The sequence below is a fragment of the Entelurus aequoreus genome, linkage group LG08, assembly GCF_033978785.1.
Source record: "Entelurus aequoreus isolate RoL-2023_Sb linkage group LG08, RoL_Eaeq_v1.1, whole genome shotgun sequence".
In the NCBI taxonomy this organism is placed as follows: Eukaryota; Metazoa; Chordata; class Actinopteri; order Syngnathiformes; family Syngnathidae; genus Entelurus; species Entelurus aequoreus.
This window is the reverse complement of record NC_084738.1, coordinates 59,757,980-59,770,479: the sequence shown is the minus strand read 5'-3', so window position 1 is coordinate 59,770,479 and position 12,500 is coordinate 59,757,980. Positions and strand designations below refer to the sequence as shown.

At 39.1% G+C, this 12,500-nt stretch overlaps 1 protein-coding gene across 3 annotated transcripts in view; it reads right to left on the bottom strand.

Annotated features, from left to right (window-relative positions):
• The window catches only part of btf3 (basic transcription factor 3), a 17,908-nt gene that overhangs the window by 4,900 nt on the left and 508 nt on the right, over nt 1-12,500 (bottom strand). For all 3 annotated transcript variants that reach the window (XM_062056953.1, XM_062056952.1, XM_062056954.1), the window contains exon 2: nt 12,292-12,360. In XM_062056953.1, the coding sequence (XP_061912937.1) occupies nt 12,292-12,360 (69 nt within the window). The remainder of the gene's footprint in view (nt 1-12,291; nt 12,361-12,500) is intronic.

The following is a 12,500-nucleotide window of genomic DNA, read 5'->3' as shown; positions in this document are numbered from 1 at the left end:
GATGCGGCTCTTTGACCACTCTGATGCGGCTCAGCTACATACTTGCCGACCCCCCCGATTTTCCCAGGAGACTTATGGATCTCAGTGTCTCTCATAGATAACTCCCAGGGAAAATATAATCCTATTTACACTCTAATTACTAAATAAAGGGAGTGCCCTAATTGCACTGCAGTAATTGTCCTCTATAGCATTTACATACAGCGGTGCCAGCCCGGCCACATGTTGTATGTTGCTTTTACTTGCACACACAGGAGACAGCAAAGCATACTTACTCATCAGCCACACAGCTTACACTGACGGTAGCCGTATCAAACAACTTTAACATTGTTACGTTACAAATATGCGCCACACTGTGAACCCACACCAAAAAAGAATGAAAAACACATTTCTGGAGAACATCCCACCGTAACACAACATAAACACAACACAACCAATATCCAGAATCCCATGCAGCCCTAACTCTTCCGGTCTACATTATACACCCCCGCTACCACCAAATCCCCCCACACATCAACCCCCCCACCCCCCCTCTCCGTGCGGTGGTTGAGCGGAAGAGTTAGGGCTGCATGGGATTCTGGGTATTGGTACCGTCAGTGTAAGATGTGTGGCTGCTGAGGTAGTACGCCTTGCTGTCACTTACGTGAGCAAGCTGAAACTGCATTCTACATGTGGTCGAGCAGGTACACTGTTTGGGCAGACTGTAGAGGGCGCCAAAAGCAGTGTCATCACGCCCTGATATTCGGGAGTCTCCCGGGAAAAATGAGAGGGTTGGAAAGTATGACGCTATCAAGCGCCATTCATTCAAAACTCACGGGCCGCACTAACATCAAATTTCCACATTAAAGTGCGTGCCGGTGCGTGTGTCGGAGACCCCTGGTTAACATAGCACAAAGCATTTAAGCTTTGCATGCGGTGTTTTTCATTTTAAATGTAAAACATTTTTTTGTGGCTCCCATTACTTTCTTTAATTTGTGAAACTTGCCAAAATGGCTCTTTGAGTGGTAAAGGTTGCCGACCCCTGACCTAGGCAACCCCAGGTAAGATGTATATAATTTGGCATTAGTTCGGCCAGTCGGCTTATATGATCAGAGCCAATCTATTAACGTTCACGCGCAGGTATAAGTCTCATCTAATGGTGCGCGAGCCCGTTAATTAGTCAGTTGTGTCAAATCAAGGAGTACAAAAGACGCCACCGCAGAGCAGAGCGGAAAAAAGTTGAGTTCCTTACAGAGAACCCAGCGTTGTGCCAAAAGTGTACCGAAACCAAAAGCTGAACAGACAGCCGGTAAGATCGCGCTTTGATCCCGTCCCCATCTCACCTGTTGCGCTGGTGAGATGTAACATGTAGCGTGCTTAGTCTGGAGGCTAAATACACACAGTGTTTTGTCTAACTGTTGGCTGGTAAGTAAGTGCTGATGTATATTCTTTGCGTGGTCTGATAAATGTTGTAGCTCAATTTAAAGTGTTGTATTTAACTGTGCTGGATCAGTGGCTGCTAGTGAGGGCAGAGGAAACGGGGCATTTTTTTTTACCGGTAGACAGCGTTTAAGATTGAGTGTTTCACTGCTAAATTAATAATACATTTATACTGGATATGGATTTTAAATATGTACCGTATTTTTCGAAGTATAAGTCGCACCGGAGTATAAGTCGCACCGGCCGAAAATGCATAATAAAGAAGGAAAAAAACATATATAAGTCGCACTGGAGTATAAGTCGCATTTTGGGGGGAAATTTATTTGATAAAAGCCAACACCAAGAATAGACATTTGAAAGGCAACTTAAAATAAATAAAGAATAGTGAACAACAGGCTGAATAAGTGTATGTTATATGAGGCATAAATAACCAACTGAGAACGTGCCTGGTATGTTAACGTAACATGTTATGGTAAGAGTCATTCAAATAACTATAACATATACAACATGCTATACGTTTACCAAACAATCTGTCACTCCTAATCGCTAAATCCCATGAAATCTTATACGTCTAGTCTCTTACGTGAATGAGCTAAATAATATTATTTGATACTTTACGGTAATGTGTTAATCATTTCACACATAAGTCGCTCCCGAGTATAAGTCACACCCCCGGCCAAACTATGAAAAAAACTGCGACTTATAGTCCAAAAAATACGGTACTTCTGATTCTGATATATCTTGGAGCATTGAGACTATTTATTTATAATCTGTTTTAACTTAAAAGGACTTGTTTGATGGTTAAGGGTTTGATAGCCTAATTAAAAATTGTAAATTATTATGGATTGATAATTGATTGATTTTTTTTCAGCATGTTAATCTTGTGGTGTTTTGTCTTTCAAGGTTTTTCACCTAAAAAGACTGCTATAAAAGGTAAAAAAGCTGAACAAGACTGGAAAGGAAAAGAAAAAATAATCTGTTTCTTCGTTTGGAGAAACTGTTGCAAACTAAAGGAAAAATAAAAGGAAATAAATAAGAACAGTCTGGTCTTTTGAGTGAAACCCAGAAGCCACATTCAGCATTGGTGCACCTCTTTCAAGTGTGGGATAAGCACAGCATAAAAACACTTGCCAGTTACATTTCCTTTAACAGCAATGTTCTACTTTCATCAGAGTGGGTGTCTGTAGGACAGGTTTCCACAGACAAATATAATCTAAAATATTGTTAATGCAACTTACAAACTAATTTAATGCCCATGTTCTACTGCAGGACGTTATAATACACTAGGGCTGGGCGATATATTGAGTTTGTAAGATATATTTTTAAACAAGATATAAATTAAGAAACTATCGTAATATCGATACAAATGATTTCACGTTAAAATTACCAAACACTGCTTAATTGTTGTGTTCCTAGTTCTCCCCCGCTCCTCACGCGGTACTAAACCCCTCCCCTTCCTCCTTCCAAGACGTGCTTGCACGTATAAGAACATCCATGATTGGTTGGTTGTTTACTATGATGAGTCACGATTGGTTGAGATTAGGGCAAAACAATAGGGACAGGCCAATCAGAGGCAAGGTGGGGCGGATGAGAAAACCAGGAAGGGAAATCACAACAGACATCCAAAATGAGGAGCAGAAGAAAGAAGATTCAAGCGGGTGATTTATATTAATATTAAAAAAACTGGTGGAAGATGGCAGAGGGATTATCTTCTTTAGATGTTTCTTTTAGTGATGTAGACCACGTCCAGGAAACCCACAATGAGTCTTTTTGACCACATTTGGACAAATGCGTCTGGATAGAACATTTATTTGAGTTGTTTACCGTGTAAGCCCAAATCAAAACTGGGCTTACACTGTGAACCCACACCATATTTCGCACCAGAAATGCTGCCAAGAATGTATGCCCAAGTGAGGAAGATCATAGCCGCACAAATAAGTCAAGTCACTTACTTGGTGCTGACCAGAAGCGTACGTGTGTGACAGTCCATTACATCATCAACTGGGAATTAAAAAGTGTCTGCCTGCAAATGTATTTGTTATCCGAGTTTTATACATTTTGTATTATTTGCACAGCTATGTTATTTATTTTATGTAGAAAGAATATTTTTCTATTTTATTTATGTTATGTAATTCTGTGCTACTTAAACAGTTTATTTTCTGTTCTGTGCTGTTAATACCCATCTTGACTAACTGGGTTAATACAAGTGTCAATTTCACTGAATCTCACTCAAAAATTAATATCTTTATATGTATACTTTCACCGGAAAGTATAACGTTATATATCGAATATAAGTACAAATATATCGAGATATACTTTTTCGTCCATAGCCCTACAATACAGTATAGGACTTAAAATCTCACAATTTTTTACGTAGACAAAATAGTTAGCATTTGACAATGATCGTCTTGAATAGTTAACAAGTTTACAGTAAATGTTGCCAAATTAAGCACTAATGTAATCACTATATAAAATAATGATGCAGGTACCGTATTTTTCGGAGTATAAATCGCACCGGCCGAAAATGCATAATAAAGAAGGAAAAAAACATATATAAGTCGCACTGGAGTATAAGTCGCATTTTTGGGGGAAATGTATTTGATAAAACCCAACACCAAGAATAGACATTTGAAAGGCAATTTAAAATAAATAAAGAATAGTGAACAACAGGCTGAATAAGTGTACGTTATATGAGGCATAAATAACCAACTGAGAACGTGCCTGGTATGTTAACGTAACATATTATGGTAAGAGTCATTCAAATAACTATAACATATACAACATGCTATACGTTTACCAAACAATCTGTCACTCCTAATCGCTAAATCCCATGAAATCTTATACGTCTAGTCTCTTACGTGAATGAGCTAAATAATATTATTTGATATTTTACGGTAATGTGTTAATAATTTCACACATAAGTCGCTCCTGAGTATAAGTCGCACCCCCGGCCAAACTATGAAAAAAACTGCGACTTATAGTCCGAAAAAAACGGTAACCCATTTGAATGCAATAAACATGTTTTCATTAGGGTTGTAATTGGAAGGTCAATAACTTACCATAAGTCCCGGACTAAAAGCCGCTACTTTTCCCTACGGTTTGAACCCTACAGCTTATAAAACAGTGTAGCTAATTAATTTTAATTTTTTTCCCCCCGGCCATGACACAAATAGTTAGTTAAAAAAAAAAAAACATGGATGAGTTCGCTCACTGCAGTGCCCTTCTGTTTAGTGCTTTAAACCGAAATTACAAGTGTTGTTCCGTCTTCTAGCCGTCCACAGCGTTTCTACCCATATGGATTCTTCACTCATCACTCCAAGCAATGTTTGTCAGTTTTACAATATAACTAAAACAATTTTTACTTACTAAATGCTTTAAAATGTAATATCGGAAATTATTGGTATCGGTTTCATAATTATCAGTATCGGTTTCAAAAAGAAAAACTTAGGATTTTTTAAAACGCTGCTGTACGGAGTGGTACACGGACGTAGGGAGAAGTACAGAGCGCCAATAAACCTTAAAGGCACTGCCTTTGCATGCCGGCCCAGTCACATAATATCTACGGCTTTTCACACACACAAGTAAATGCAAGGCATACTTGGTCAACAGCCATACAGGTCACACTGAGGGTGCCCGTATAAACAACTTTAACACTGTTACAAATATGCGCCACACTGTGAACCCACACCAAACAAGAATGACAAACACATTTCGGGAGAACATCCGCACCGTAACACAACATAAACACAACAGAACAAATACCCAGAACCCCTTGCAGCACTAACTCTTTGAGGACGCTACAATATACACCCCCCGAACCCCCCCAACCCCGCCCACCTCAACCTCCTCATGCACTCTCAGAGAGAGTATGTCCCAAATTCATACTTGCCAACCTTGAGACCTCCAATATCGGGAGGTGGGGGGTAGGGGGGGGGGGGGGGGGTTGGGGGCGGGGGGCATGGTTATTTACCGCTAGAATTCACCAACTCCAGTATTTCATATATATATATATATATATATATATATATATATATATATATATATATATATATATATATATATATATATATATATATATATATATATATATATATATATATATATATATATATATATATATACACATGTATGAAATACTTGACTTTCAGTGAATTCTAGCTATATATATATTTATTTTATTTACAAGTATAACCCATTTATCATTTACATAAAAGAAATACTTGAATTATCTATCCATTAGATGGCAGTATTGTCCTGTTTAACTTCTCTGTTCATGACTGAGAAATCATTTCGGCCACCGTGTTCAATGGAGAAGTCTGTTCTACATATTTACAGGCAACATACACCTTCCCCTTCGAACTGTCCTGGACGAACTGAAATTCTTGTTCCCATTCGTTTTGGAACTTGCAAGCGTATTTATATTGTGGGAAAGCGGACGTGAGAATAGGCTGTCCCCACTCAGTCTCAGGTCCGCATTGAGCTGGAGGGGGCGTGGCCTCCAGCTCCGGCTGAATACCGGGAGTTTGTCGGGAGAAAATCTCTGCCGGGAGGTTGTCGGGAGAGGCGCTGAATAACGGGATCCTCCCGCTAAAAACGGGAGGGTTGGCAAGTATGCCCAAATTCCAAGCTGCTGTTTTGAGGCATGTTAAAAAAATAATGCACTTTGTGACTTCAATAATAAATATGGCAGTGCCATGTTGGCATTGATTTATTTTGGAAAACCTTGTTACATTGTTTAATGCATCAAGCGGGGCATCACAACAAAATTAGGCATAATAATGTGTTAATTCCACAACTGTATATATCGGTATCGGTTGATATCGGAATCGGTAATTAAGAGTTGGACAATATCGGAATATCGGCAAAAAAGCCATTATCTCTACTTACAATGGCATTATTTTATATTGTTTCAGTTTCGCTAATTCACCAAAATGTCACCGTAGAGTTATTGAGTCTGTCCATCTGATTGGAGAGCTAGCTTGCGCAGCCAGTGGGTCCATGACGATGACTTCTGTTTTGTTTGATCAACCGTTTTACTGCCGCGTTACAGACACTGTTTGGAAACAATTAACCGGTATGTAAATAAACATTTATAAATTATTTGTTTATAGATAACTCATTTTGCAACGTATACATGTACTACTTATAGTCCGGTGCGGCTTATATACTGTTTTTCTCTTGCCCTGATGCGAGCTCTGAGTTGAGGAAGTCGCTGTGGCTTGTGCAGCCCTTTGAGACATTTGCGATTAAGGGCTATATAATTAAACTTTGATTGAATGACTGGTGCGCTCTATAATCCACAAAACATGGTAATTATCCTAAATATGTAAACAAACCTAAAAATAAAGTTAAAGGCCTACTGAAATGAATTTTTTTTATTTAAACGGGGATAGCAGATCTATTCTATGTGTCATACTTGATCATTTCGCGATATTGCCATATTTTTGCTGAAAGGATTTAGTATAGAACAACGATGATAAAGATAGCAACTTTTGGTATCTGATAAAAAAAGGCTTGTCCCTACCGGAAGTAGCGTGACGTAGTCAATTGAACATATACGCAAAGTTCCCTATTGTTTACAATGATGGCCGCATGAAGTGAGAGAGATTCGGACAGAGAAAGCGACGATTTCCCCATTAATTTGAGCGAGGATGAAAGATTTGTGGATGAGTAAAGTGCAAGTGAAGGACTAGTGGGGAGTGGAAGCGATTCAGATAGGGAAGATGCTGTGAGAGCCGGGGGTGACCTGATATTCAGCTGCGAATGACTACAACAGTAAATAAACACAAGACATATATATACTCTATTAGCCACAACACAACCAGGCTTATATTTAATATGCCACAAATTAATCCCGCATAAAAACACCTAGGTGTTTGTTATGCTAGCTCCTAGCTACTAGCTCAAGCTAGTTATAGCTCGAGCGGGTAATATGGACGGGATCCCGTCCATAAAACCCGCCAATACTATTCAAACACCTGCACAACACACACACTCACTCAGCCCAAAGAACCGTTTACCTAACCCAAGGTTCATAAAGCTTATATATTTAATCAAAGTTACGTACATGACACGCACGTACGGGCAAGCAATCAAATGTTTGGAAGCGCGCGGGTGGGACCTGATATTCAGCTGGGAATGACTACAACAGTAAATAAACACAAGACATATATATACTCTATTAGCCACAACACAACCATGCTTATATTTAATATGCCACAAATTAATCCTAATGCTAGCTCCTAGCTTCTAGCTCGAGCTAGTTATAGCAAGCGATCAAATGTATGGAAGCGCAGCTGTGTACTCACGGTATCGCAACAGTGTATCCAAATCAAAGTCCTCCTGGTAAGAGTCTCTGTTGTCCGAGTTCTTCGATCTTGACTGCATCTTTCGGGAATGTAAACAAAGAAGCGCCGGCTGTGTACGTGTTGCTGCTGACTTCCCTCGTAAAATAGACGCTTCGCACCGACAACTTTCTTCTTTGCTTGCTCAGCTTCTTTCTCCATAATGCAATGAACAAATTGCAACAGATTCACTAACACAGATGTCCAGAATACTGTGGAATAATGACATGAAAACAGAGCTATTTCGTATTGGCTTCAATGGTGTCCGAATACTTCCGTTTCAATGAATGACGTCACGCGCATACGTCATCCTCAGAGGCGTTTCGAACCAGAAGTGTGGCGGGAAATTTAAAATTGCACTTTATAAGTTAACCCGGCCGTATTGGCATGTGTTGCAATGTTAAGATTTCATCATTGATATATAAACTATCAGACTGCGTGGTTGGTAGTAGTGGCTTACAGTAGGCCTTTAATTCTCAATCTCTGTTACCAAAAATTGTACTTTAATAAATATTAAAACATCTTGAAGAGCGTCGTTCCCCCAGTTGGAAAAACTGGGTGGGGTGGTTTGTTTTGTTGTCTTTTTTGTTGCCATGTTGCTCATTCAGTTTGAAGAGGAAATATTCCCACTCGGGAACAAAGCAAGGCTTCTCACGAGCCAGTCGCAACTAGCGAGGCGCTGTCCGTGTATATTCTGCAAAGATTGTGGACGACTGACAAGAGGCTTCGCTCTGTTCAATTTAATTCTACTGTCAAATAAATGTGCTCAGGTGCTGAGGGTGATGTATTATCCATTTGGAAAGTCAGAGACGAAGAACAAAGCACTTCATCGTTCAATTAATTGACTTATCGATTATCAGCCCGGTCTACAATTGTATGGAATTTCTTTAAGGCCTCTGGACATCATACTTGTTAATGCCAATTTAAATATATATTATACGTTATATAACATATATATATGTTATATTCAATATAACATACATCCATCCATAAACGTGGATGCATATGCAAAAGTGAATTATATTTATCTGTACAGTAATCTATTTATTTATATCTGCACCTTATTGCTTTTTTATCCTGCAATACCATGAGCTAATGCAACGAAATTTTGTTCTTATCTGTACTGCAAAGTTCAAATTTGAATGACAATAAAAGGAAGTCTGTCTCTAAAGCCTTAATTAGTGCTAACCCCATTTAATGACTTTTAATGCTTTTTAATGAGCCGCAGGAGTGTTTGTGTTGAGCATAATGTGTAATATACAATCATCTGCCTAAAAAAAATGTATCCAGTCCCGTGTTGACAGAATTAAAAACTAAAAAATTATCTGTTACTAGGGGTGTAACGGTACGTGTATTTGTATTGAACCGTTTCGGTACGGGGGTTTCGGTTCGGTTCGGTGGTGTACTGAACGAGTTTCCACACGGACATATTAAGTAGCGTACCACATGTTGTGTAAACAATGCACACCAAGGCACAACACACAGCATGTTAGCAGCTAACGGGCTAGGATAGACTGACCATACCTCCTCTTTTCACCGGACATGTCCTCTATTGCGTCGCTGTCCGGGCGCAGTTTCTTAAATGCCTCAAATGTCCGGCATTTTGAGTTAGGGTTGCATGTATTTTCAATGTACGTTCAGGGTTTAGAAGGGGTTCAAAACAAAAGAAATTGTGCGCGCAGCAGCATTGGTGAGGGAGGGGCAGAGACAGAGAGAGCGAGAGAGTTATGATAAACGCGCATGCGTCGCCAGGCTCTGCTTTTTATCCATAGATTTATCACATTTAATTTTTTATTATCTATAGCAGGGGTGTCAAAAGTGTGCCCCGGAGGCCATTTGCGGCCCACAGCTAATGTTTTAAAGGCCCATGGCACAATCTAAAAATACTATTAAAATAAACAAAAGTGAAATAAAAAAGCTTAAAGGTGAAATGTAATTTAGAAAAAGTTGCAATGTTGACTAATAAAACAAAGATGTTTTTTTTCTTTCAAACTGTCATTGCTCAAAACATAATATTGAATCAAAAATAGGGATGTCCGATAATATCAGGCTGCCGATATTAGCGGTCGATAAATGCTTTAAAATGTAATATCGGAAATTATCTGTATCAGTTTCTAAAAGTAAAATGTATGACGTTTTAAAACGCCGCTGTGTACACGGACGTAGGGAGAGGTACAGAGTGCCAATAAACCTTAAATGCATTTCCTTTGCATGCGTGCCGTCCGAGTCACATAATATCTACCGGCTGTTCTCATCACGAATTAATTCAAGGCATACTTGGTCAACAGCCATACAGGTCACACTGAGGGTGGCCGTATAAACAACTTTAACAGTGTTACAAATATGCGCCACACTGTGAACCCACACCAAACAAGAATGACAAACACATTTCGGGAGAACATCCGCACCGTAACACAACATAAACACAACAGGACAAATACCCAGAATCCCTTGCAGTACTAACTCTTCCGGGATGCTACAATATACACCCCCCCCCCCCCCGCTACCCCCTACCCCCACCCACTTCAACCTCCTCATAGTCTCTCTCAGGGAGAGCATGTCCCAAATTCCAAGCTGCTGTTTGGATAGATAGACAGATAGTACTTTATTGATTTTTTCAGGAGAGTTCCCTCAGGAAAATTACAATTCCAGCAGCAGTGTACAAAATTGAGATCGAATTCAAAAAGTAAATAATGGGGGTATAAATGGAAACAGAATAGAAAAATATTACAACAAGAATAAAAATAAAAAGCAACAATGAGAATAAAAATATAACAGTAAAATAAGAATATAACGAGAGATACTAGGAAGTAGTGACCAGGTTATGAAAAAGTATTGCACTGTTATTGTTTTGAGGCATGTTAAAAAATATAATGCACTTTGTGACTTCAATAATAAATATGGCAGTGCCATGTTGGCATTTTTTTCCATAACTTGAGTTGATTTATTTTGGAAAACCTTGTTACATTGTTTAATGCATCCAGCAGGGCATCACAACAAATTAGGCATAATAATGTGTTAATTCCAAGACTGTATATATCGGTATCAGTTGATATCGGTATCGGTAATTAAGAGTTGGACAATATCGGAAAAAAAGCCATTATCGGACATCTCTAATCAAAATCAATGTTTTTATGAATTATTGACCTATCCAAGGTTCCGATTACTTCCCATCAAAAATAGGTGAGGGCGGACCTACGTCACTTCCGCCTACCAATCCCCTAGCAACCGGGAATTCGTTGAAAACAAACCAGCTCACAGCGAACACAGCATTGACAGAAAAGGCATTTAACGAGCGTTGTGGCTTTGAAGTCGGCGTTAAATCCTTCATTTACGCATTTTTACTTATTCGCATATCGTGTGAAAAAACGAAAATGTATTATTTGCGTCAGACTCGTCTCAGTGAACTTTAAAGCTTCTCAGGCTTAGCTTAGCTTGCTAGTTAGCTTAGCCTGCGCGCTACTAAGAAAGAGACGCGGAAGTTATCAACAACAAGATCAAGTGTTAGTGTATAAAATATTGAGAGATTTGAGGGCTACATGTATTGTTTAAGTACAACAAAGAAGAGTTTAAACAGAGAAGGGAGAGGTGGCAAAATAACCTAATAAGGAAAGTAATACCAAGATTACGGGTAAATAATACTGGAATGTCCGGCAAAAAACCCCAAAAGAAAGCAGACTGACCCCTAGTAGCCTGGTCCTTGTAAGTTGTAGCCTTATGAAGGCGCAGTACAGCAGGCGAATAATGTACAAAATATATGTCTTTGTATTGAAAAGTCTTGCAGACAGCATTTTTCAACTGTCTTGAAAAGTTGATTAAATGGTAACATGAAAATTATAGGGTTTATTGGTTTTTAAAAACCCAACTGTTAAGTGCAAATTTAAACGAAACCGGTTTTCAAAATAGCTAGCTAGGCTATAGACTATATAGTATATACATCATGTTATTTTTGTACAACAACTTCAGCTGTCGAACGTTATAAGGTACAAATTCAACAAGTACAACATTAGCACGGACGGTATAGCCAAGTTGTGGTTAAGAAGGTGGATTTTTGTTCCTTATATTTACCAGAAACAAAGTGATCCGAACACACGACCCGGGACTTTGGGGGACTCCAGTGAGAACCGTCCTCGTTTTCCCGGTGTAAAGCTGCGAGCCATTTGCCTCGTCTCTGTGGGCTTTTATCACGCTTTGGCAGAACAAAATACAACCTTTGTTTTCCCTGTTTCCAGTTGTGGTTAGCACAATCAAAAACAACACCGTTTTTCGGCATTTTGGAGGCAGAATGACGGGTTTAACCAGCATAGGTCGACAGGTTAAAGAGTAATGGCAACGGTTTGTTTTCAACGCCAGTCTGGTTGCTATGGCCCGAAGAACCCGTATGTAGCTCAGTTGCCCGGATGTCGGCCCTCACCTATTCCACTAAGAAAAATATTTTTGGTGGAAGATTTTGCAAGTTTGGTAAATAAATAACCCAAAAATTTATATTTTTGTGTACCGTTACACCCCTATCTGTTACATCTTGTCTTACCTTTCCACCAATGCGGACTTGCGCCTGCAGTTTAGCTAACTTTTCTTGATTCATAATTGTTTCTTTCATCTGCAAAACAAAAACACAGGACATCAGGTTTAATACTCATTCATATAATTTAACAACCTGAAAGGATTTATTACAACTGCAGCAGCTTGCTTTAATATTTTATCTTCTTTCCCCTTGCTTGCAGGTGTACCTAATGTTGT